General features: G+C 41.0%; 1 protein-coding gene across 1 annotated transcript in view; it reads right to left on the bottom strand.

Moving 5' to 3' along the window:
- The window catches only part of NTSR1 (neurotensin receptor 1), a 139,394-nt gene that overhangs the window by 287 nt on the left and 114,107 nt on the right, over positions 1–25,000 (bottom strand). Inside the window, exons 3-4 of the mRNA XM_074288790.1 lie at positions 9,144–9,234; positions 1–3,680 (exon numbers count right to left, since the gene is read on the bottom strand). The exon at positions 1–3,680 is cut by the window's left edge and continues 287 nt beyond it. Coding sequence (XP_074144891.1) covers positions 3,431–3,680; positions 9,144–9,234 — 341 coding nt within the window. The 3' untranslated portion in view covers positions 1–3,430. The remainder of the gene's footprint in view (positions 3,681–9,143; positions 9,235–25,000) is intronic.

Here is a 25,000-nt window from a genome sequence, read left to right as displayed (position 1 = left end):
GAAGACATGCTTTATATTCTGGGATTTGGGTTTTTGATCAAAAAGAGAACAAGCTATTGTAACACTGATGGACAACAACTGGGCTATATTTGAAATATCACCCCTGGTAACATGGACACATCAGCTCTATTTTTTGCAAGATACATAATGGGATGAAATTCAAGCCTAAGTACTTTTCATTTGACTTTTGGCTGTTGTCTCTTTAATGACCCCTTTCCCCTCTCCAACTTACAGTAATACCATAGGTTCATAGCATAATTTATACTGTTCAAAGTACTTTCCCACATTTTAAAATTTCATCTTCATCTCACTGCCTTGAGGGAGGCAGAGAAGGCAGCATTTGCCCTCATGTTGCACATGAGGAAACTGAGTTCTAGAGAAGCTCTGATTTGTCTGGCCATGCAACAAGCTAATGGCAGAGCTGGAATGGAAACATCCTTGCTGGCCCTGATTTATAAGCCCAGCGCTAAGTGAAGATTAGTGTAAATACACTCATGCCGAAGATGGGTTGAGTTGGGGACTGGGCCCTGCTAATGCCAGTTGAAATCCTATTATGAGTAGCTATAGACATGAATAGTATCAAGAGAACAAGAGTTCCCTGAATCTCCACCAGCCTGGAGGTGCCTTTGACCTATAATTTTTCAAAGGAAAACATGTCCATGCAGAGAAGTTTCTCACTCTGGCTCTGCTGGGGCTCCCTTTCAGACCCCTTCACCTTCAGGCTTCTGAGCTTACGTGCAATGTCTCATGCAGTACCGTTTCCTTTATAGCTAAGTGGGAGATAAATCCTGTTGGCCAGTTACAAAGGTTGATATAAGTGACCCCATTTCTTGGAGTTTCTGGCAGAAATGTAGCTCTCAGAGAAGAACTTTCCCATTATGGAGGAAAATCTGAGACCCTGCATTCAGATGAGCTTGAGTTGCTCTTACCAGCTCTGGTTTGGCAGGCAGAGACTTAATGGATGCATTGACACTATTCAGTAGGCTGCTATTATCACCTTCTGAAATTTCAAGTTTAGGACCTTGGGCAGGAGACAGTCTGAGCTTCTGGTGGTTCCAGTCTGGAGACTTGTCCTTTCCTCCAGCAGTAATCAGCCACACAATTAGCGGCAGCCAGAGGGTCTCTCGCTTGAAAATCTGCCTTTTTTTTTTTTTTTTGGATGACCAAAGTAAGTCATCCTATTTTGAGTCTGTTATAATGACATTATATATAGGGGAATTTTGGACTCATAGGTCTATGGGACCAAGAGAAGGATTTTGAAAAGGAAAATTCCTCATCCTAATTTGGTCCTTTCCTATTAAATCATTTGCCTCATTCATTTCAACTCTGCCTCTGGGCAAAGTTGCAGTTTTGGGATAAAGAAAAGCCTAATTTCTAACTAACATGATTCCTTCCCAGTATCTAAGAATAAAGCCATTAGTCTTACTTTCCTTTTCCCTCCTCTTTACCAATAGAATCAAGACTGCTTTGAATAAATGCTCAGTTAATCAACCAGTCAATCACAAACATTTAAGAAGTGCTTTATAAGTAAGCATTTGGGTTTGGTTTTGAGGGAATAGACAGCAAAGAAGGTTGTGGTTGGGGATTCAGCCTTGGAACCTTGGTTTTCCTGATACTAATGGCATCTCTTCTGAGAAATAAAAGCTGCTGACTAATGCTAAGTGATCTTGGAAGCTCCTGTCTTTAGGTAGCTTTTCTCTGCTTCTCTGTTCAGATACAGTGAATAAACAAATTCATGGAGCCTCTCATCCTCTGGGGGCGATCTCCGCTTAAGTGACACTAACCAGGAATAAATATTGAGGGGATAAGAAGAGGAGACTAGCCCTTCAGAAATTCCCAGGAGCCGAATGGAATCAGAAGCATGCTACAAAGGAAGGATGGGGGCGGGAAGAGAAGAAAGGGGAGCCAGCCACTTTAATAACGTGAAGGTCAAAGATGGAGGAGAAGACATGAAAGAAATCCTTCTTTTTCCTCCCTTCTCCCACCACATTTCAGGGTTCCATACTCAGTGGTTTCTTGCCTCCATGCATTAACCTGGATCAGTGGAGAATGAAGTTAGGGTAGAATATTCCTTGGGTGCCTGGGACGGTGGGGGAGAGAACATGACCAGAAGCCTGATCTGGGCATAGTAGAGATATAACTAGACTGTTATTTTGGGGCACCTGGGTCTGGTCTGGTCTTTACCAACTGATGGAGAGTAAAGGAGGCTGCTTCATGAAGGAGGAACAGAGCACTTTCTCAGTCCTGAGGATAAAATTAGGACACAATCCAGTGAGGAAACTGTGCATTTGGTATGATGCCTATGCAGTAGGTACTTGATGATGATGATAATGATAATAATTTTTGGAGGCAATCAGGGTTGAGTGATTTGCCTGGAATCACACAACTAGTAAGCATCTGAGGCTGGATTTGAACTCAAATCCTCCTAACTCCAGTTAAGCTGATGCTCCATCTACCATACCACCTAGCTGCCCCCAATAATTATTTTTTTGAATTAAATGAAATTGAATTGCTTTTAGCCCAGAGAGGAGAGGCTGAGTATCTTGGGAGCCATTTCTGTTATCATTTCCTACTGGAGTACATTTCAATTGGCCAAATTGTTTCTGATCCTGCAGGGAGAACTGGAGGCAGGTGATGAAGCTGGTTCTTTGCAAGAGGCTTATGTCAGTGATTCTCTCAGGAATCCCTTCTACCCACAGTAACTTAATTGAGTAGTGACGGATCTCATTCAGTGACTGTTTCCAGGCCCCACCTTTCATTCATTCTTCCTTTTATGCCTGAATTCTAAGCTTCCAGATAGAACTGAGGCTTATAGAACAATTACTTGTGCTGAACAGAGGCCACTTTTCTGTTTTGGTGAGCATCCTTTTTCTTATTGATTCCCTGAAACATGCTGCACTTATTAGCAAATGTTCAGCAGAGACGCATCTGTGAATGATCACCCAGATCTAGGAGCCTATTTATTTTTCCCTGTCCTTGGCTCTAAATATCCATTAGGTAGGTAACAAAGAAAAACCTTTTTTTTTTTTTTTTTAAGCTGAATACTAATTTCTCCTCATTAAAGTTCTTGTTTGTTCCCGTTGGGAGAAATAATGACATCCCCGGGCTTTCAAAAGAAAGAGGGAGGGAGGGGGTGGGGAGCAGCGGATACCTTTATGCTGAAAACAAATGAATTCTGTTATGCAAGTTCAATTCTTAGAAGTTAAAAGAAATAGTGGAACTCCTAGCTGACCCTTAGCTGAACAGAGGCCAGCAAAACCCCTCCCCACCCACCCCCCAACATCAAATGAATGGATACAGACTATTTCGGATGTGAAAGGCCAGTGTACGTCTGACTGACATCACTGTGCCAGGTACCCCACCACATGCACTTAGGCCATGGGGGCAGCGGCCCCTTCCCCCCGGGCCCTGGAGCCAGCCCTGTGGAGCTCTAGTAGAGCGTTTCCCGGGTCACGTTGCTGGAAAAGGTGTGGTTGCTGGAGATGCTGTTGGATTTCCTGGAGAACCTCGGTCTTTTTTTCCTTCTTCTCCAGGGAGGGCAGAGGAAAGCCAAGGTGGAGATGAAGATCTGCCGGAAGTTGGCGGACACCAAGTTGTAGAGGATGGGGTTGATGGTGGAGCTGACGTAGAAGAGGACGTTGGTGAGCATGTAGAAGTAGTGGTAGAAATCATAGAGGAACCTGGAAGGTAAAGGGAGAGGGAGGAAGAGAGAAAGAGAACATCCGAGTGCATTAGAGGCCTTCGAAACACAAGCAGAAAAAGAAAGAAGAAAGAAAAGAGACGGGTCATAGAGTCATGCAACCATTAAAATAATAAAATCTGATAATATCAACTGGAAGGGGTCTCAGAAGCCGCAAAATTCAGCCTCCCTCCTAAAGGCCAGGCTGCAGTATTCCTAGGGATCATCTCCTCCACATTTTCAGTGACCTCACAAGGCAGACATTGCCAGATGGCTCTAATTGGTGGAGAGTTAGTTCTTCCTTGAGCTGGGGCAAATCCTTCCTTCCTGTGATACTTAGCCAGTGGTGCCATTTTTGTTCTCAACATTAATTTTTTTTTAGCTAGGCAAAGATTAAGTGACTCGCCCAGGGTCACAAGGCTAGGACGTGTTAAGGTCTGAGGTCAGATTTGAACTCGGGTCCTCCTGAATTCAGGTCTGGTGCTCCATCCACTGCCCCACCATTTTTGTTTTCTAGAGCAACATAGAATCGGTTCTTATTTAGTCATAAGGTCCTAGATTTTGAGCTGAGAGATGCCTTAGAAGGTGATGCAGACCAGCTCTCTCCTTTTGCAGATTAGGAAACTGAGGCACAGAGAAGTGATTTCCCTAGGGACATGTGGCTCCCAGGTGTCTGAGGTGAGTTTTTAGCCCAGCTCTCGCTGATTCCAAATCTATCACTCTTTCCACCACCTCTCAAGTTGGAACAGACCTTAAGATCTCAGTGTAGGAAGAGAGTTTAACAACCATCTCCTCCAGCGGCTCACCCTATACAGGAATGCTGGCAGGGCCCCTCTGGATGAGGTCCTTCTACAACAAAGTCAGCTTTTAATAAGAAACATGTAAGCCTGCAATACTTGCTAATGTATACATGGCAGATCCCTACTTTTATTTATCATGAATCACAGTCAGGGTTTCATCCTATATATTTTTGACTATCTAAAGGGAGCCTCTCGTAGTTCTTTTCTAAGCCACTCAGTTCAGTTTCTGCATTTTTTAGATTTCACCTAGATTGTTGCAGGCTTTTGGGTGACTTTATGACTGGCTTGTTGTGGACAATCTTGAGGCTAAGACCATTACCACTCTCATATCTCACCTAAATCCTCCAAGGCTGTAGCTTAAGCAAAATTTCCTTTTCTAATTTTCCTGGCAAGGACTTAATTTGCCACGTAATAGCCCTTCAGAAGCTTGCTGACAGCTCAATTGAGGAGAGCAATTCAGGCTTTGTGAAGAAGGACAGAGTGACCTGCTTACTGGTCAGTTGGGGGAGGGGGAAAATTATATCCTTGCCCACTTAGTTGGCTCTTCTCAAGCACTTGGGAGTGATAATAGGGTTGAAAAGTGGGGAAGAATTGCTGTTTATGAACTTTTTGTTCCAAGGAAAGGGGAAAAAAAGGTATTTGGCACTTGAATTTAACTGGCTTAGTTGAAGGCCACATTGTTTTTTCCTGAAATAGTTCTTTGATTGGGGCTGATGACTGCAGGGCTGTAGCATGGGGATTGTAATTGCCCAATTTGCAAGAAAAGCCACCGAGGCAGAGCTTTGAGCCAATGGCACTACATTAAAGTCCATGGCGCTCTCTAATAAGTGGATCTCAGATCTTCCTCACTATCTGAGATGCCCCCTTCTTCCAGGCTCTTATTTTTATAAGGTTTCCTACCAGATTTGATATTTGAACACTTTGGAGGGGCTATACAAAAGACAGAAATCACTATATTGGTTGATAGAACTTGCTTCATTGGCCAAAAATGATATGTCAATTAGAAATGATGTGTCAGCAGCGGGGGGGAGGGGGTCTTAGGTTGGACGAAGCATCTCCATTGACTGTGTGGTCATAAGATGGTCACCTGCTCATGTTAGACAAGAGAGAATGGTCTGGAGGTACAAATAAGTACAAATAAGTTGGGGAACTTTCCATGTAATTGAATTACCTCTTCCATGCTGGACTTGGTCACCATAACAAGGAAAAAGAAAGGTGGAGTGTCTAGTTAGCTTCTTTTGATTAAGTAAGTAAACTTATAATCTGCAGGTCATACCTCTGGGACTTACTATACAGACCTATATTCACTACCCCTATGGAATCATATCAAACTGATTAATACTGATTGGAATAGAGTAATAGAAATTAATCACTCTTCATGTGGTACAGGGACCAATGATGGCAAGCAGGAGGGACAAGTTCAAGTTCTTGAGATGAAAGTAGTGAAATTATAAGAGTTTTTTCTTTACTGTCTCTCCCCCAACCCACCATCATCCCTTTCTTCTTTTTGGTCCTTCCTGGTCCCTTGTCTTCCTGCTTCCCCACCCCAATTCAGTAGGAAAATAGATCTGGAAAGACATTAACAGTCTAGTGTGAATTAGTTAAAATTATTACCCTTCCCAAAGGTTACTTAAAAAAATTGGCCAGAAGGAATAGTTCAATATTATTCATAATATTTACATAGTATTTACCTAATATTTACATAGTACAAAGTATTTCCAAATTTGCATTTTTCTTGATCACAATATACCTTATCTTACAATTATTATAATTATATATATATTATAATTATAGATATTATTTATTTCTACTCTGGATAGGGATATTGAATCCTGGAGAGGAGAAAGGACTTGCCTTAGAGCCTCTTGTTATTGTTGGTCCTTTGTAAAAGGACCAGTGACATCTTGGGATGATATCTTGACTCGTTCATTAATTGGATGTCAATGAGGCAAAGTTGTCAGCCTCATTCTCTCTTCCTGAGTCACTAAAGCCCAGTGTCAGGACAAAAGTCCCAGGAGGCGCTTGAAGCACCTAAAGGCTTTTATAGCCTTTGGAGCAAATTGTTCTCATCACCGAGAGGTCTTCCCGTGCTTGGGGGAGACGTGCCCCTAACTCACTCTTGGGTTCGAGGCTTGTTTTTTATCCTTAACCTGGTTTGGCCCATCTACTGAGACAGGTTTGCTGGGGTGTGACTGTGGTGCATGCTACAGTTTTTTGGAGCCACAGGTAAGAACTGAATGACCAGTTGGATGCAAAAAGATGGGTGAGCATCCCTGCCAAGGGCTCAGCAAGTCCTCCTGTCCTGGTCCTCCCTTAGCACACCATGTACCCCAATTATCCTTATACCAATGAACTATCAAGCGTGGGTCCCATCCCTGGAATGGATCATCCTGTGCTTAGAGATATTCAAGTGAAGTCTGGCGATGACTAATTGGAAATATTGTTTATAGGATTCTTTTTTAGGTACAGGTTGAACAGGATGTCCTGTGGGGGCTTTTTCAATTCTGAAATGCATGACATTTATCTCGTTCTGTTATTAAGTGGTGACTTCTTTGAGGGCAGGAAGAAATCTTATATAAACTGTATCCTCCCTAAAGCCTAGCATGGCTCTACTAACAGTAGGTGCTTAATAAATGCTTATTGTAGTGTACTATAATATCTAAAGATGTAGGTGGTTAAATAAAAATGATTCCTGAGCTCCCTTCTAGCTCTAGAATCTTTGTATGTTAGGGTTGGTGGAACAGCTAGATGATGCAGTGGCTAGAGTGCCAGGCTGGCAGTTCAAATCTAACCTCAGATATTTCTAAGCTGTGTGAACGTGGGCGAGTTACTTAATTCTGCCTGCCTCATCTGTAAAATGAGTCAATTTACCAGTATCTTTGTCAAGAAAATCCCAAATGAGTCAATTAGACATAACTGAAAACAACCACAACATTATGCCAAGACTGGGAAAGACAAGCCACAACAGGTGGACAGAAAAAGATACCTAAAATGATCTCCAGTCTAGCTTCATAAGCTCCTTCTAGAGATTTATCTTTACTTTCAAGGATTTTGAATTTCCCCAGATGCTAAGGAAACTTGTGGGAGGAATGTGTCACAATGGAAAGGTGCTGGATGAGGATTCAGATACTCTTGCTTCAAATTTTGTCTCTGGTACATGGCATCTTTGTGACCTGATATGTCCTTTACCTTTGGGGTTTGTTTTCTTTATCTATAAAATGAGGGAGTTTGAACTTGATGGCCTCTTAGGTTCCTTCCAGTTTTAAACCTATGATCTTGTGACCTGATACAGGGATGGAGAAAAATACACTGAGGAGCCCTGACTTCCTTCCTCAAAACTGGTGGGCATGGAGGGAAAACCAACAAGGTTTAGCTTGTAGAAAAACATGCATGGGGATTTTTTTCCTATTGTGCAGAGCACAATTTGCACAATGGACATATTACTGTAAAAGGTCTATAGTTATGACACTTGTGAATGAAATCCTACCTAAATTAGTTTTTTCAAAACTAGGTTTTCAACCTTGCTTTTTTGAAGGACTCCTAAGACTTCTTAAGAAAAAAGATTGCAATGCCATAGCTGGAGAATTGTAGTCCAATATCCTCATTTCTCAGAGGAGGAAGCTAGGCACAGAGATGAAGGGCTAATTTACCCCCTGCCATACACAGCCAGGGTTAGAACTCGGGTCTCCTGGCTCGCCCATTACCATGCTTCTCCCACTGGCGACAATGAGGAAGATGCTGCTGATGATAATGATGTGTGCCAACAGAGCACTTAGCTTAGTGACTAGAACAGAATAGAATGAAAAAATCTTGTTGACTTGACTTCCCTTTAAAGTTTACAAAACTTTTTTGTCGCAACTCTCTGAGTAGTTAGTGTGTGCTTTATTATCATGACGATTTTTTAGAGGAGGAGAATGTAGCTCACAGAGATTAAGAGACATATATATTCAAATGGATGGTTGGAACTGAGATTCAAAGGCAGGTTTTTATGCACCAAATCCATTTCTCTTTTCATTGTACCACAAAGTATCAGATTCTAAAATAAAATTCAGGCTTCTGGAATCAAAGTTCAATATTTTTTTGAACACATTAAAGAAAGTCTAGGCTTTGTGATCCCGAGGCACAAGACTTGGTGGTGGGAGGGGTGAGAAAGTGGAATTGTTGTTGTTCAGTCATTTTTGTGACCCTATTTATGGGTTTCTAGGCAAAGGTACTGGAAGGGTTTGCCATTTCTTTCTCCAGCTCATTTTACAAGGAGGAAACTGAAACAAACAGGGTGAGATGACTTGCCCAGGATCATATGGCTGGTGATGAGGTCAGATTTAAACCTCAGGAAGAGGACTCTTCCTAACTCCAGGCTTATAACTCTGCACCGCCCCATCTAGCTGCCCTGAGAGGGTGGGGGCAGAAAGGAAGCGTCAAGTGAAGACTTTAATGTCAAACCTTTTCATCCACCTTTGGATGGAGCTGGATCGTAGGATCCCTTGTAGGGTCATTGAGAGGCTTGGCAGCATCTTTAAGGGCAGAACCAATATCCCTGAATTAGGGCTTTGATTAGCACAGGGGCTTGGGTTTGTTGTTATGGGGAATAATCTTCCCTGAAGACGCTTAGTTCCTCAGATACACAGACACCGGCTTCTTTATAACATGGAGCAGATACTCACGGGGACCAGTGATTGGAGGGGATATAGCAGAACATCAAGCGGCGAACGTGGTAGGGCAGCCAGCAGACTACGAAGGCAATGACCACTGCACCTGGAATGGGAGAGAAACACCACGGGTTAGTGCCCCAGAATGGCATGTGGGAGGCCAAAGGGAGCTCCTTACTTACCCTCCTAATTTTACAAATAAAGAAAATGAGAGGAAGAAAAAGAGAGGAAGGGACACGACCAAGACCACACTATGAGCAAATGCTTTTGTGTGCTTCTGCAAGCTAGGAGTTTTGGTCCTTTCTAACCAGTACTTAGATCAAACCTCAGTATTAGTCACAGTGTGTGTGTGTGTGTGTGTGTGTGTGTGTGTGTGTGTGTGTGTGTGTGTTAGCCACTTCACCTCAGTATAACACATCTCCTGAGTGAATGCTTTATGAAGGATTCTGCTAGGCACTGGGAAGGCTGCAAAGATGAAAAAGAGAGCTCACTGAGGATGGTATGCTTGAGATCTGGTGGGCAGTGCCCTAGAAATTATGAACAAGGCTGAAAAGGGATGATTTGGTAAGAACGGTTTGACTGGGAGAAATGAGAAATCAGAGAACATTGTTTTCATTCTCAGACCAATTTCAGGAATGAGTTTCTGAGGGTATTCCTGGTCCCCTGGCACCTCAATTATTTAAAGGAATGAAATTAATTTTGCAGTTCATAAAGGGGAGGCGAGACTCCATATCTGTTTAGTTCTGAAATAATAAAGCCTTTGAGACCACGGCAACTGAATGTTTCATGAGTCTGGCCCCTGAGAAGCCCAAAACTTCTCTTACTTACAAAGGTATCCTAGTGGTAGCAGCCCCCCGGGAGTTTAAAGATCCATTCAGCAGGGCAAATAACTTCTCCGAGGTAGGTAGGACAATTTCTTGGAGCGACTCTCCCCCCAAACAGCCTCTATTTTCCTGAGGGTTTTGGTCCTCGACCTAGGACCTAGATCATCCACATTGGGGGAAAAGGCCCTCTTCAACTCCAGACAGTTATGTCAAGTCATTCAATCTGGCCTCTCACAGAACCCTGCTCTGAAGACGGGTCTCATTGATTTTCTGCTTCTCATTAGTCACACAACCTTGGGCACACTAGATTTCCCTCCTGCTGCTTCTGTTTTCTCATTTATTATTGTTGTTCATCCTTTGTTTCTGAGAGGACCAATGACATTATGGAGTGATGTGTTGATTTGTTCATTAATTGGATTTATGTGAGGCAGAATTGTATGAAACCATTAACTTCACTCTTTCTTCCTAAGTCATTGACAAAAGACAAGGCACCTGGCGATGTCCTGGGCTGCACTGTATACCCTTGGCCTCTGCTATGTCTGACCAAGCTCTAAGCTCCTCGCTTCACTTGCTTTCACTGTCTTCGTAGCCTTCGGAACAAATTGTTCTCATCTGCCCATTTTGCTGGGGGAATCTTCCATGCTTGGGTAGACATCTTTCTTACTCTCACATGGGAGACAAAGCTATTCAACTCGATAACTTTTCTATGGTCTTTTCTAGATCTAAGATTCTGGGAATCTCAAAAACGTAGGTTTCCAGGGAGAATGATTCTTCGTTCTTTCCATGTTACCCACAGATCTTGTGTATCATGCTATTAAGGCATGTCAAAAAGAGGGGGAAATCTCCAGTCATATCAAGGTTGTGAAATGCAAATATTCCATGACTCTTTAGAACTTGCCCAGAAATTAGATCTTGGATTCGTTTAGGAAAGGAGCACAGAGTAGAAGGAATGCCCAGCATGGAGTGTGAAACTTGCTGGGCAACACAAAAGCACAAAATGTCACCAGTGCTACTTGGTCCAAGGCACTAAAGATAATTATGAGATGCAGGGGCATCTTTGGAAAGGATTAAGTCTCAAGCCTGAGTCTGGGAGCTGGCAAGAGAGGGAACAGCAGGGAGTGCTGACATTTAAAAAAAAACCAAGAATGCTGCTAAATGGACCTGAAGAAATTTCTTAGACATGAGGTGTTGGCAAATGTCATTCCCTCCTTGAAGGGCAGTCAATGCTGCTCACTAAATGATTTGACCCAGGAAAGCACATTCAAATCATTTTGCACCTCTAAGTTGGCTAACCTGTGTGTGTGTGTAAAATTAATAAATAGAGTTGCCCTATCCAAATCTGACACTGTGTGGAGAGGAGAAGGGCTAGACATGGCCTAGAAAACCATAATCTGGTGGTTTAAGCACTGATTAGGAATCCAAGAGAGTTCTAGATCTTTCTCTGCTCTCCCCCAGTTGTTCAACCTTAGGCAAGCCATTTACCTTTTCTGAGGCTAAGAGGAACCCTCTTCCGACTCTCTGATGCTCCTTTATTCCACCAACTTTCTGAATCCCAGACTCTCAAAGTTGGAAGATGCTTCAAAATTCATCTAGCCCAACTTCTATTGGGATTTAAGGCCTCCTTTCCTTTTGTGAACTCATAAATCCTTTTGGGAGTGCTTGAGCAATTGTAAAACATGAAAAACCTGTATATAGTGGAAATTCATGAGGAGGAAATCATGGGGCTGGAATGGATATCATTTTATGGGCCTATGCTTTTTTATACTTGTGCTGTTTCTCTGCCTCAGTTCTTTTTATTTCTGAGCAATAACTTATTCCAGACTCACTGACTCTAGGAAGACCTCTCTTATTGTTCTTACCTCCCTGAAGCACAATGTTGTTTCTATAGTTGGGGATAGATAGCGGGGAGTCAGGCTGGAGCTCACACCAGAGACCAGGCCACTTGTATGGCCTTGTATAGCATTTGGTTATACTGTCTTTGAGGATGAGAAAACAAGATGCCCAGCCTAAGAGGGAAAGGTCCTTTGGATCTATTTTAATGGTGTCATAACTAATTGATATATTAAGCAGAGAACTGAAGAGGGGACAGTTCAAGGAAATTTATATATGCACCTACTTTGTGCCACATTACGTGAAAATGTATATGGATTTAACTAAAACTTCACTTTACAAAAAAGAATCTTCTTTTTACAGAAAAAAGGTTCAGTTGATGATTTCTTTAAATAGCAAAACTCCTGTCATCCATTTAAAATCAATTTACACACTACTTTTAAAAAAGAACTTATCTATAATGTTTAGTTATAATGTATAACTTATCTATAATGTGGTTCCAAGACCTCAGACTCTCAGTGATGGAAACTTGAAGGAATCTAAGAAATTCAATCTGTATCTCAATGGGAACCTTCTTCTACAATATGGTTATCTAGCATCTGACTGAGGTTGATGGTGATGGGAAATGTACTGCTTCCTAAGAAATCCATTACTTCCTAAGAGAGATCAACTTTTGTAGAGTTTAATTTAACATTTTTTCATTACATGAAGACTGTCTCCCCCTCTGCAACTTCCACCCATTACTCCCATTTCTTTGTGCTCTGGTCCTAATGGAATAAGTCTTACTTCTCTTACAAATTATAGCTCTTTGAGTTTTTGTCTTCCTAAGTTTTCTCTTCTCTGAGTTAGATTTTTCCATTTCCTTCAGTTGTTCATTGTATGGAATGATCTCTATTCTTTTCTCTACTTCTTTATTTCAGTTATATAGCTCTTTTTTTTTTTTTTTCCTTCTGAGGCAATTGGGGTTAAGTGACTTGCCCAGGGTCACACAGCTAGAAGGTGTTTAGTGTCTGAGGCCAGATTTGAACTCAGGTCCTCCTGACTTCAGGACTGGTGCTCTATCCACTGTGCCCAGTTATCTAACTCTTCAAAATAATTGTTTCCCCTAAGTTTTTTTTCCCCATCCAGATCAAATATTCCCCCTCCTTCAGCTATCCCTTGTATGACATCTTTTTCCTTCTTATTGTTTTTCAGGATCCACTTTCTTCATCTATAAAACAAGGAAATTAGAATTGATTATCTCTAAATTTCCTTTCAACTAAAATCTGTGTTCTTGGTAATCCCAGGTGGGATGTGGTCCAGGTGGTCAATATCTTCATTAAAATGTGGCACCCAGAAATGAACACAATACTCCAAATGTACTCTGACTATGGCAAGAAAGATGGGGGCTTTCCATTCCCTTATTCTGAGAACTGTAACTCTATAATTGTCCTAAGATCATATAAGATTTTTTGACTGCCATGTCACTGTTGTTCTGCCCATGTGTTTTCCACAGGAACTGTCCAGCCATGTCTTCTCCATTTTGACCTTGTTCAGTTGATTGGAGAAGAACTTTATATTTATCCCTACTCAATTTCATTTTCATTCGATTCAGCCCAATGCTGTAGCCTGTCAAAGTCTTTTGGGATCCTTACTGTGTAGCTCAGATTGTTAGCTAGTTCTTTGAGCTTTGTGTCATCTCTTTATAGACCTGATACGTGAGGGAGATTCTAATTTGCTCTTGCTTGAAACTAGTGTCAGTTAGACTCTCAAGATGGCCCAGAAATTTGCACTATCACTCATCTCCAGCCTGATGACTTTCTTTGACAGGTATATCCTCCTTCCATCCCTTTACCAGCAGCCACAGAACATATTTAGATAGATCCTGTAGTTTCAGCCAAAAGCTGTCAGCTCTTTTAGGAAATGGAAATGAATAATATCCTACTGAACTGACTACTCTAAATCGTTAAGGAAAAGAGAGTCAGGGAGAAATCTTTCCCATGGAAGAGCACCTGCTTCAGCTCTAAAGTCCATTGTGGGCCAGTCCTGGCCAATGGGGGACTAATGATTGACTAGCTAGAGAAAAAAAAAACTCTTAAACTTCTGATTTCTTTAACCTATTTAATGCCAATTTTTCTTCATTATATAATTCTATGCAAGTGAATTCTGTCTGTAAAGATTTGAGGTCTGAAAGGGCTACCCAGTTGGGCAACAGTGGGTATGGATGCAGACTAGAGGAAACAAGTGGAATTTAGAACTTTCATAGAATCCCAGAGTGAAAAGGGACTTTTGAGATCTACTATTATAGTCTATTCCTGAACAGGAATCCACGTAGAAGATTCCTGAATCATAGTATCCACATCTGAATTGGGAGGGATACAATGGCCAGTTTTGATCACAGAAGATGCCTGATGAACTACAGAATTTTAGATTTAGAAGGAACCTCAGTGACCATTTAATCCGACTCATACTTAAAAAGGGGGTTTCCACTACACACCCCTGAGCACTGATCATTCAGTTTTTGTACCAAGACCTCCAATGAGTCAGTATCCATTACACTCCGAGGAAGACCCATTCCCTTTATGGACAGTATATATTGTTTGGAAGGTTTTTTTCCTGCCACTAATCCTCAGTTTTCCACTTTGCAATTCTCATCCTTTGCTCCTACTTCTGTCCGCTGAGCACAAACAGCACAAATCAGTCCACCTTCTCTGAGGTGACTTCTAGTACTTGAAGGCAGCTATCGTGTTTTCCTTGAGCCTTCCTTTCTTCAGGTAAAACTTCCCTGGTTCCTTAACCAATCCTCTTCATAGGACATGAACTCAAGACCTGTCACCATAGTACTTACCATTATTTGGACAATCTCTAGTTGGTCAGTGTTTCCCCTGAACTATGGCACCCAGGTCTTAGCACATGTAGTAAACCAGGCCAGGGACCATCTTTTCTTTATTCCTGGAAACTTTGCCTCTCCTAATGAAGTTTGAGGTTATACTAACTTTCTTTGACTGCCACAGAGTACTAATGACTCATATTCCTACTGAGCTTACAGTCTACTTAAACCTCTTGATCTTTTTTAAATTGCTGACTATGCCTTCCATGTCTTGTACTTGTGAAAAGTACAAGTTATATTTTGAGCCCGAGTATGATACTGAATATTTATTTTTATTGAATTTCACCGCATTAGATTTAGCTCAATGCTCAAATCTGTCATTTATTTTTGGTTCCTCAATTTGCCATCCAGGGTCAATTCTGCTACTCACTAGTGATGTGATCCGGTGTTAGCCCTCTCAGGTTTGTGTTATTTGCATTTGGTAAGCATGACATTTTCTAGAAGCCCATCAGTCACCTATTTAATGTTGCTTTTTAGAGTTTTATCAAGAATTAAAGTCAAGATCACTTAGTTAATAAACACTTATTAATCTTACTAAAAGATGAGGCCTTTCTTAAGCTTAGGTTACAATAGAAGAAAAAAATCTTGTCTCGGTCCTTCAGAAAGCTTATTTTATAATAGGAGAAAACATAGAAAAGGAAGCTGAAAATCAGGGAGGAGGGGAAGGTATCCAAACGGGGACACAGTGGGAGAAAGAAATCTGGAGAGGGAGAGCCCAGAGAAAAAAGAAAATATGAACATGGCTGATGGGGCCTTCCTTTAAAAAGCTAGTTTAGGAGGAATTGAATGATCAGAAGATCGTCTTCATGTACAGGGGTAGAAGAGTCTTCCCAGAATGAGAAGGCTACTGGAACATGGTGGTAAAGCCTATAGTTGGTAGACAATTTTCTTCTCTTTTTGAAAAATCAGTATAGCATTTGCCATTCTCCAGTGTTTCAGAACCTCCATTACTTTCAGCTATCATATCCACTAATTCTTTCAGTATCCAAGGATGTAGTTATTTTGGGTCAGATGAACTGAATTCATTAAGGTGAACTAGGTGTTCTATTCTAATTACCTTACTTTCTTGGATATCTACTTCATTAGTCCTTTTTTGTTCTATTCTTTACAGTGCAAAGATCCTTCTCTTTGTCAGCGAAAACAGAAGTAAATAAGAAATCAGCTGCTCTGCTCTCTCTGTAGCCAGTTATCATTATCTAAGCAGCAGTCTTAACCTTTCTCTTCCAATATATAAAGAGACCACTTTTTTTGGTTATGCCTTTAACCTGAACTTTAGCACTCCTGACATTATTTTCATATGGCCATGCTATGTTCTTATACTCATTTTTGTATACATCTTTTAAGTGAGCTCCCTGTGCATTCACACTGGTCTCTTCAGATGCCTTCTACTTTTCCTTTCTCTGTGCTTAAAATCTCTTTTGCTAATCAACCTAAGATAGCTTGGGACTAGTATTGCAAAGTGTTAGACTTTCATCTTTAGTGGGAGTCACTATTCCTCCATCCCTTTATTTTACACTGAAGTGAGATCTCAAACCTTAATATATGTGCTTTCTTTAAACATAGACCAAAGCTTAGTGGCCACTAATTTTCTTCATATAAAAGTAGAATAAATAATAGAATTGAAAGAACAAGGGGAAAGCAATGAAAGAGCAAGGGAAAGGTTTTACTTTGTTGGATATACCAGCAGCCAACGCCAGGCACAACTATTTATAGAAAGGACTTGACTTTGCTTTAGATTTTTTCCTCTTGTGAGAGGAAGGAGAAGAAAAACTTGGAGAAATTACTCAGTAAATGGGAGTTCCTTCCTAAAGAAGAGGAAAAATGAATTGTCAATGGGTGGAGTATAAATGCTTTACTTCCCTGTCTCCAACCACAGCATGCACCAGTGCAACAAAAACTTCACCATGGAAGAAATTGCATCAGCAGAGTCTTGTCAGTCTTACAGAATAGGAAAGTTGAGAAGCAATGCCGGCCCATGTGGTCCCAGGAATTTCATCTTGAATTCCAAACACTTTCATTCCATCTCTTACCTATATAAACCTTACAAAGCATTCCCAGAAATCCTTGCTCCAAAATATCCTTAACTGGTGGACAGGTGAGATAACATTTACTTAAACATCCATCATCTCCATAGCAACACCAGCCTTATATAAGGAAAACTCTTTGTCAACCTTGAAATAGCATATAAATGAGCAGTTATCACAGTGATAGAGTATCAGTGAGGTACAGTGTTTAGATGGCAAGCCTTGGAATCAGGAAGATTTGTTTCAAGTGCCATCTCTAATATATGCCCTGGTATTCGAGAGGGTGTGAGTTACTTAACTTTCTAGTGTTCTGGACATTTCTTTAAGGCTAAAATTCCCAATTAAACTGTTAATATGCATCACTGGGAGGGATTTTCTACATTAGGAGTACCCCATTATGGTTATATTGACAAAAACATCTTATACAACAAGAGGCAATTAGGTGGCTCCTCTGATAGAAGGATAAACCCGGAGGAGAGAAAGCCCGAGCTCAAATCTAGCCTTAGTTGCATGATCCTGTACAAGTCACTTAATCTCTGTCCGCTTGAGTTACTGAAGCTGTAAAGGGAGAATAATAACATATACTGTTATTATCTGTGTCTCAAGGTTATTGTGAAGATCAAATGACATAACAGGGCATATAGTACTCAAGAAAAACTCATTAAAAAAGATGAAGAAATTGAGGCACAGAATAGTTAAGTGGCTTTCTTTCTCATGATAAGATTGTAAGATTCTGAGGTAGAATTTAATCTTCAGTCTTTTGGATCCAAATTCAGTACACTTTCCAGGTTTCCATGCTGCCTCCTAGCCAAAGAGCTGTCCAACAATGCCAGTGAGATGCTTCAATATATATTATTATTAGAGGTTTTTGACAAAAACTAAATGGCCATTTTAAAAATGGATGCCATAGAGTTGGGATTTTTATACATGTATGGATTATACTAGATCTCTCCCAAATCTGTTTTTTTATCAAAACCATCATAATATGAACTCAGATTTCTATAGCACTATAAAGTTTACAAAGTATTTTTCTCATCTCATGAAGTAGATAATAAAAATACTATTATAAAACCCACTGGATGTTTGGGAAGTAGCCTGACTCTAGATATTCTGACCTTTAAGTCCAGTGTGTCTTTATCCCCAACCATCTCATATAATCCTCACAACAACTCATAAGGTAGGCAGGACAGGTTATAAGATATTGTAAATGCTTTATATATTTATTATTATAATTAATGTTTTATAGACTTTCCCCCCCTGAGGCAATTGGGGTTAAGTGACTTGCCCAGGGTCACACAGCTAGGAAGTGTTAAGTGTCTGAGATCAGATTTGATCTCCGGTCCTCCTGACTTCAGGGCTGGTGCTCATCCACTGCACCACCTAGCTGCTCCAACAAATTAAGACTTAAAGGAAGTCAACCCAAATCACCTCACTTTACTCTTCAAACTAGATTGGATACCAGAATCAGAATTACCTTACTCCTAATTTTCTATACTTTTCCTTATAATATGGTGCTTGAAAAACTGCTTCTGGCTGGGACCAGCATTTCTTATGGACATAAGCCAAGGGGCACTGAACCATTCTATGGATAGTCAAAATTAGATACAAGGACCCAGGAGAAATTCTGGCATCCTGCCCTGCTGGTCACTCTGTTCCAAATGGGTCTAGGTTCACTGGGATGTTGACTGGGATGGTGAGTCAGGATTCTAAGCATGGTGGCTATTGGATGACACTGGCCTTTGGGGAAATGGGAAATTTGATGTTATTTGCCAATATAATAAACATAGACTCTAATCTATTGTAATTTCCTAAGAATAGTTAATCTTTCTTTAGTAGAAAACAGCACATAGAAATGGTCATACACTGATAAATTTCTTCTGGGCTTCAGAAGTAGATTTTTAACTACTTTTTAACTAATTCCCTCTCTAAGAAGTGGCAAATAGATTTTCTGGCCCCTCTAGTTATGAGAGGCCTCAGTTTGGCTAATTAATTAATTAAGATTGTGATTATGGGTAAATCACAAAGCTGATCAGAGCTTCAGTGTCCTCAGCTAGTCAGAGCAACTGTATAAAAGAGGATATGGTCTTTTGGGGAACTACATCCTCCAAAGCCTACACAGAACCCAGCAATTGATGTTTTCCCATGTATAAACTTCAATTACATGGAATTGTCTGCAGTATATTTAGTAAGAGGATGACTATGGACTTTTGTGGGAGATATATAAGAGGTGGGAAGGTATAATCTCTTTCTGTCCCTCTCTCTCTGTCTCTGTCCCTCTCTCTCTCTCTCTTTTCTCTTCTCTCCTCCCACTCTTCCTCTCTCTCCTCCCCCATCCTTTTTCTCTGTCTCTGTCTCTATCTCTCTTCCCTTTTCTCCTCCCACTCTACCTCTCTCTCCTCCCCCATCCTTTTTCTCTGTCTCTGTCTGTCTCTATCTCTCTTCCCCTTTCTCCTCCCACTCTACCTCTCTCTCCTCCCCCATCCTTTTTCTCTGTCTCTGTCTCTATCTCTCTTCCCTTTTCTCCTCCCACTCTTCCTCTCTCTCCTCCCCCATCCTTTTTCTCTGTCTCTGTCTCTATCTCTCTTCCCTTTTCTCCTCCCACTCTTCCTCTCTCTCCTCCCCCATCCTTTTTCTCTGTCTCTGTCTCTATCTCTCTTCCCTTTTCTCCTCCCACTCTTCCTCTCTCTCCTCCCCCATCCTTTTTCTCTGTCTCTGTCTCTATCTCTCTTCCCTTTTCTCCTCCCACTCTTCCTCTCTCTCCTCCCCCATCCTTTTTCTCTGTCTCTGTCTCTATCTCTCTTCCCTTTTCTCCTCCCACTCTTCCTCTCTCTCCTCCCCCATCCTTTTTCTCTGTCTCTGTCTCTATCTCTCTTCCCTTTTCTCCTCCCACTCTTCCTCTCTCTCCTCCCCCATCCTTTTTCTCTGTCTCTGTCTCTATCTCTCTTCCCTTTTCTCCTCCCACTCTTCCTCTCTCTCCTCCCCCATCCTTTTTCTCTGTCTCTGTCTCTATCTCTCTTCCCTTTTCTCCTCCCACTCTTCCTCTCTCTCCTCCCCCATCCTTTTTCTCTGTCTCTGTCTCTATCTCTCTTCCCTTTTCTCCTCCCACTCTTCCTCTCTCTCCTCCCCCATCCTTTTTCTCTGTCTCTGTCTCTATCTCTCTTCCCTTTTCTCCTCCCACTCTTCCTCTCTCTCCTCCCCCATCCTTTTTCTCTGTCTCTGTCTCTATCTCTCTTCCCTTTTCTCCTCCCACTCTTCCTCTCTCTCCTCCCCCATCCTTTTTCTCTGTCTCTGTCTGTCTGTCTCTGTCTCTTTGACTTTGTAATTGTCTCCCTGTATTTGTGTCTGCCTGGTGAAACTGGATCATAAATGACTTGTAACTCCTCCTGTGAATGACACATCCACTGTTTCTCACTCTATCAGGCAGATTTAGAACAGCAGCTGCTCAGCACTCTCTGGATGAATTCCACTGATGACTTTTTTATGTTTAAAATCTATCTTGATGACCCACAGGGTGGAAATGGTTTTCTGTAGATGCCAGAGCTACCTGGGGTATGTGGTAATGTTTTCCATGACTGCACACAGAGGGTGCAGCACAACTCTGTAAACCCAAGCAGTTTCCCATGAGAGGAGGGGGGACAGGAATTGATTTTTTGGCTGGGGATGAGTTAGCAGAGGTGGTTGAGTGGTTTGGGTTGCAGCGGAGGGAGGAAAATGAGAAAAAGATATAGCTATATCTGTGCAGAGATTAAAAAGAGTGTAGAGATCTGAATCATCAAGGGAATGCCACCTGAAAAAATTCCTAGTCTTATTTATCAGCCTCAAAGAGCCAAGGTAGGATTTGGCTAATCTGATCAATCTCCACTAATATGCTAACAAGAAAGGTTTAGTGTACTTTTACTGGAACTTTCTGGAGAAAATGATTGAACCTTTGTTGCCTGAACCATTACTGACCACTGTGGTGGGAATTTTAAACAAAGGATACAGGACTCTACTGGCGAAAGTGTGTTGTGGGGGATAGTTTAGACCAGATGATTTCCCATCACAATATGCAAGATTGTCTACTATATTGTGTACTTCCTGTGGTATGAAAGCAATGACTGCAGCCAGACTGCCGGGAAGAACCCTGGGACAGCAGGAGAGATAAAGGCTCTACAAGGAAATTAGAAACACCTGAATGATCTTATATTAACTATTTTAGAAGCTGCTCAGGCTTATAATTACCACTTTGGAGAAAATATTTTGTTTCTCCAGATGTGTACAACATCCCTGGGGAATCTACTGGGCAATGACTTCTATATGTTTCCTCTGTTCCTTGGACTCAATGGGGCCAAATTATTCTAAACGGTAGGGAGGGGAAGCTTTTTCTCTTGAGGAATGATCATTTTTCCTCTTTCTGGACTGAGGGGGAATCTCTCCTATTCTGAGATCAACAACAGGTATGAATGGAGTCATGAAAGTGAATGATCCATAAATGGATCATGAAAATCAGTAAGGCAGAAGGTGGTTTTGCTTTGGGGCCCAATAAGACATCCTCATCATATAGCTGGTCTAAGTTTGAGCATAAGTTATGTTTAGATTTTTCTGGGCCCAAACTTCAGAAACTTGGTTAAAACCTGAAAAATGTTCCATTTTGAGGAAAATAACAACTCCCTGAAGATCCATAAGGGCTAGGTCATTTAACTTACAGAGAACTCTTTATAGGTTCTCCTGATGGTACCAAGAAGATAGATTAGATTTGTTCTACTTGGCCCAGAGAACAGAACTTAATACCAGTGAATGAATGTAATAAAGAGACACATTTCTGCTTAAAAAAAAGAAAATTTCTAACTATGAGAATGTCCAATAGTAAGTAAAGAAATGAATTTTTAAAATCTATTAACTGCTTATTATGTGTTAGATACTCTGGGTACAAATACAAAAATGAGATTCCCTGGTCTCAAGGTACTTTCTAAAGAAGGGAGCTAGCACATAATGCAATGGTGGGAAGGAAGGAGTTCAGGCCAAGGAGATAGGGTCTAAGAAGTCACAAGAATTATGAATGGAGCCATAAGTGATGATTATTACATCCTTTCTAGAAGCAATGGTAGCCCTTGAATTGCTTAATTTTTCCAGAGCAAGAATTGAAAAAGAGTTTGGAGAGGTAGCTCCACAGTGGTAGAACAAATAGTAACCTGGAATAGATAGTGGGTTAAATAGGAGATAGGGCAAAGATTGGAATTAGGTGGTTTTGCACTCACTAATCAGTATGATCAGTTTTAGGGCAAGAATTTAAAGTGGAGGACTGCTGGAGCAATAGTGAATTCTCTGTGTACTAACAGAGAGTTTTCAAGAAGAAGGTGTATATTGAAGATGGGTTTATGTTTTATGAAGGGACTGGACTAAAGATCTCTGAGGTTTCTTCCCTTTCTGGTTCAATTATTACAAAGAGTGGTTACAAAAACTTCTTTTTTTAATTTTAATTTTTAGCTTATTTATTTATAAAGCTTTTTATTTTTGAAACATATGCACGGATAATTTGGCAACATTGACACAAGTACTTCTTTCTGAATGGTGTCTAAAAGTATCTTCCTTTCTCACCAAAGAATGATCCAAGATTACAACTCAAACTCCCAGAGAGGGTCTGTTTTCAGACAATGGAGAAGCTTTTAATTAGGCTATTTGAGTAGATTTTCTTCCTCTAAATGTCTGTTGCATTAATGGGATTGCTTCTAGTCTCCTGCATGCACTTAAAGAGACATGGAAACCTGTTCAAGACCAGATGCACTGATGGGCTTTTCTCCAGTAGTTTGGAGAGAAGCAAAATGAAGCTGAATCTGTCAGAAATATGACAGGGAACAGAAGCCCATGGGAGCAAAGAATGAACCTGTTCTGTGTATTTTGGAGCAATTTCTGTTCATTACTTGCATGGATTAGTTTTCTGGGCAAGTGACCAATGGGGAAATAAATGGATCTAATTCAAATGTTGAACATACTGGCAGGGACAGGAGAAGCACAAAAGCATAGGCTGAGCCCCAACAACAGAGCATTCTCCAAGCTAGGTGGGAGCCAAGCAGGGACTGGGTTTGAAGAAGGCCTGACTCAAAGGTGCCACAGTGACTGAGTACAATGGGCAGGGGCTAATGCCCACTGATACTGACAAAAGGAAAATGCAGTTGTCTTGTATTGGCTGCATTCCTCTACAGCGAGAAAAGTGACCTGTATCCTTCAGAGTATAGACAGGATCCAGAAGGAGGAGATAAAAATTCCAGAAGTCACAGAGAAGTTACATAAGATAAGGTCTGAGAAAAGGCCATCAGGTCCAGGAGTTAAAGAGATAGCTAGTAAACCTTGGACAGAGCAGCTGGAAGAGTTTTTGATTTGATCACATTGGATATTCTTTCCACCAGTGCAGATTATAACCTCTTCCTGTCTTATTAGATGAACTTTGGTCCAAACAATTCATCTTCATTTGCCAAATGGCAAACCACTCCAGCATCTTTACCAAGAAAACCCCAAATGAGATCATGAAAAATCAGACATGACTGAAAATGATTGAACAACAAGAACAATGGGGGACCCATGAGAAAGAGCAAAACTTTACACAACAGGCTTTTATGGCCTACTAGTGAGGAGCCCTATAGAGAGAGTAAAGCTTCTTACATTTCAGTCTTCGACAACCTCTTAGAAAGGGACCATTTAGATAGAGCAAAGCTACTCTTTACACAACAAGATATTAATAGAACCAGACTTAAAGCTATTCCCACTCAGTAGGATGTGACAGAGGGTTCTCTACTGACTTAGGCTTCCAGAGCTCAGGTTTGGGTCCATATCAAGATGAGTTTTCGGAGCTGAAGGAAGACACCCATTTTAAACAAGACAGTATGTCGTGAATTTGCTTGGTAAATTTACCCAAGTGAGTTTAATATAATTGGAGAGTTGTAGTCAGAGCTTTTTAAAAAATGGCTAAATAAAATTCCGATTCAAAGTTCAATCGAGTGACAAGAAAATACTTTAGAAACTTTGGCTTGGTACAGATTCAACCATTTGGGAAAGAGAAAGAAAAAGTTGTACCTTAATCAAAAATTGAAAAAATCGTTTGAGCTGTTATTGTTGAAGGGGAATAGGAACTAGTAGAATGTTGCTTGAAGAATAACTAACTAGTGAATTTATCTAGCAAGATCTTATTTATGCTATGTTGTAAGGTACACATGCATATGCATATATATAATATGGTGCATATATAAGCATAATGCAGATATATTTATAATATAGAGACATATAGACATAAATATAAATGTATAATATATAATACATAAACAATGTCCACACATGAATGCAAATATTTTTGTGGAAATTCAAAATATTGTCATTTGACTACCTACCTAATTAATTCTAATGAAGTCAGAAGAATTTGATTCAAGCAATGATTACATTATTTTTTTAAAGGGTGAGGGGGTCTCACAATCTAAGCCAGGCTGGAAGTGCAGGGGCTACATACCAGCCCCATCCACTAATTGACAGAGCTGCTTTGACTCATTTTTCACATGTCTTGGACAAGTTTGCCCCTCCTGAGGCATCCTGGTGGCCCCCTCTTCCCAAAGACTCATCGAATTGGTAACTAATGGTGGATTGGTTTAGGCCCTGCAGCTCAGAGCTCCCAAGCTCAGGAATGCCACCAGCCTTAACTTCCTCAGAAGCTGAGATTACAGGCTGCCATCACGCCAGGCTAAGTGATGACAGTTGGCAACACTTTCACACTTCAAAGTCTGTGATTTCCTTCTCTGTATCCAGCCTGTTGCACTGTGCTAGGCTGGTCCTCAGATGGCAGATGCAAGACAGAGGTAAGGCTGTATACAAAGCCTTTCCTCCGTAAATAATGTGCTGGAGTTTGTGTTTGTTTGTGGCTGGCCATATTCATGCAGTGACAATGGGGGACTAGTATGAGCAGAGGTGACGACTGAAGAGTAAAAAGAACCTAAATTAAAATGTATGAATTATCTTTTTCTCTGCTCCTGTTTGGCATCTGGGAGTGCTCACTGAGAAATCTAAAAGTCCAAATTTATCCATCACTTGTCTGACTGTCACCAATGCATTTCCTCGCTAGTGAGAACAGTGAGTTTGGGGTTGCAGGAGGTGCAGGGAGAAAAACGCCTTCCCTTAGGAACTCATGCTTCTTGTTTTATCAGGGACCTCCCACGGTACCTGATCTTGGTTGTCAAGGAGACAGATAGGTGGAAGGGATGATAGACAGATGTGGACTTTCTTATTTCTATTCACTTGGAAATCCATCTGCAATAGTTTGTTGGGAAGACTGGTGCCTGTGGGGGAGCAGAAAGATATTCCCCC

The sequence above is a fragment of the Sminthopsis crassicaudata genome, chromosome 2 (genome assembly GCF_048593235.1).
Source record: "Sminthopsis crassicaudata isolate SCR6 chromosome 2, ASM4859323v1, whole genome shotgun sequence".
NCBI classification, from domain to species: Eukaryota; Metazoa; Chordata; class Mammalia; order Dasyuromorphia; family Dasyuridae; genus Sminthopsis; species Sminthopsis crassicaudata.
This window is presented reverse-complemented; position numbering and strand designations above follow the sequence as displayed.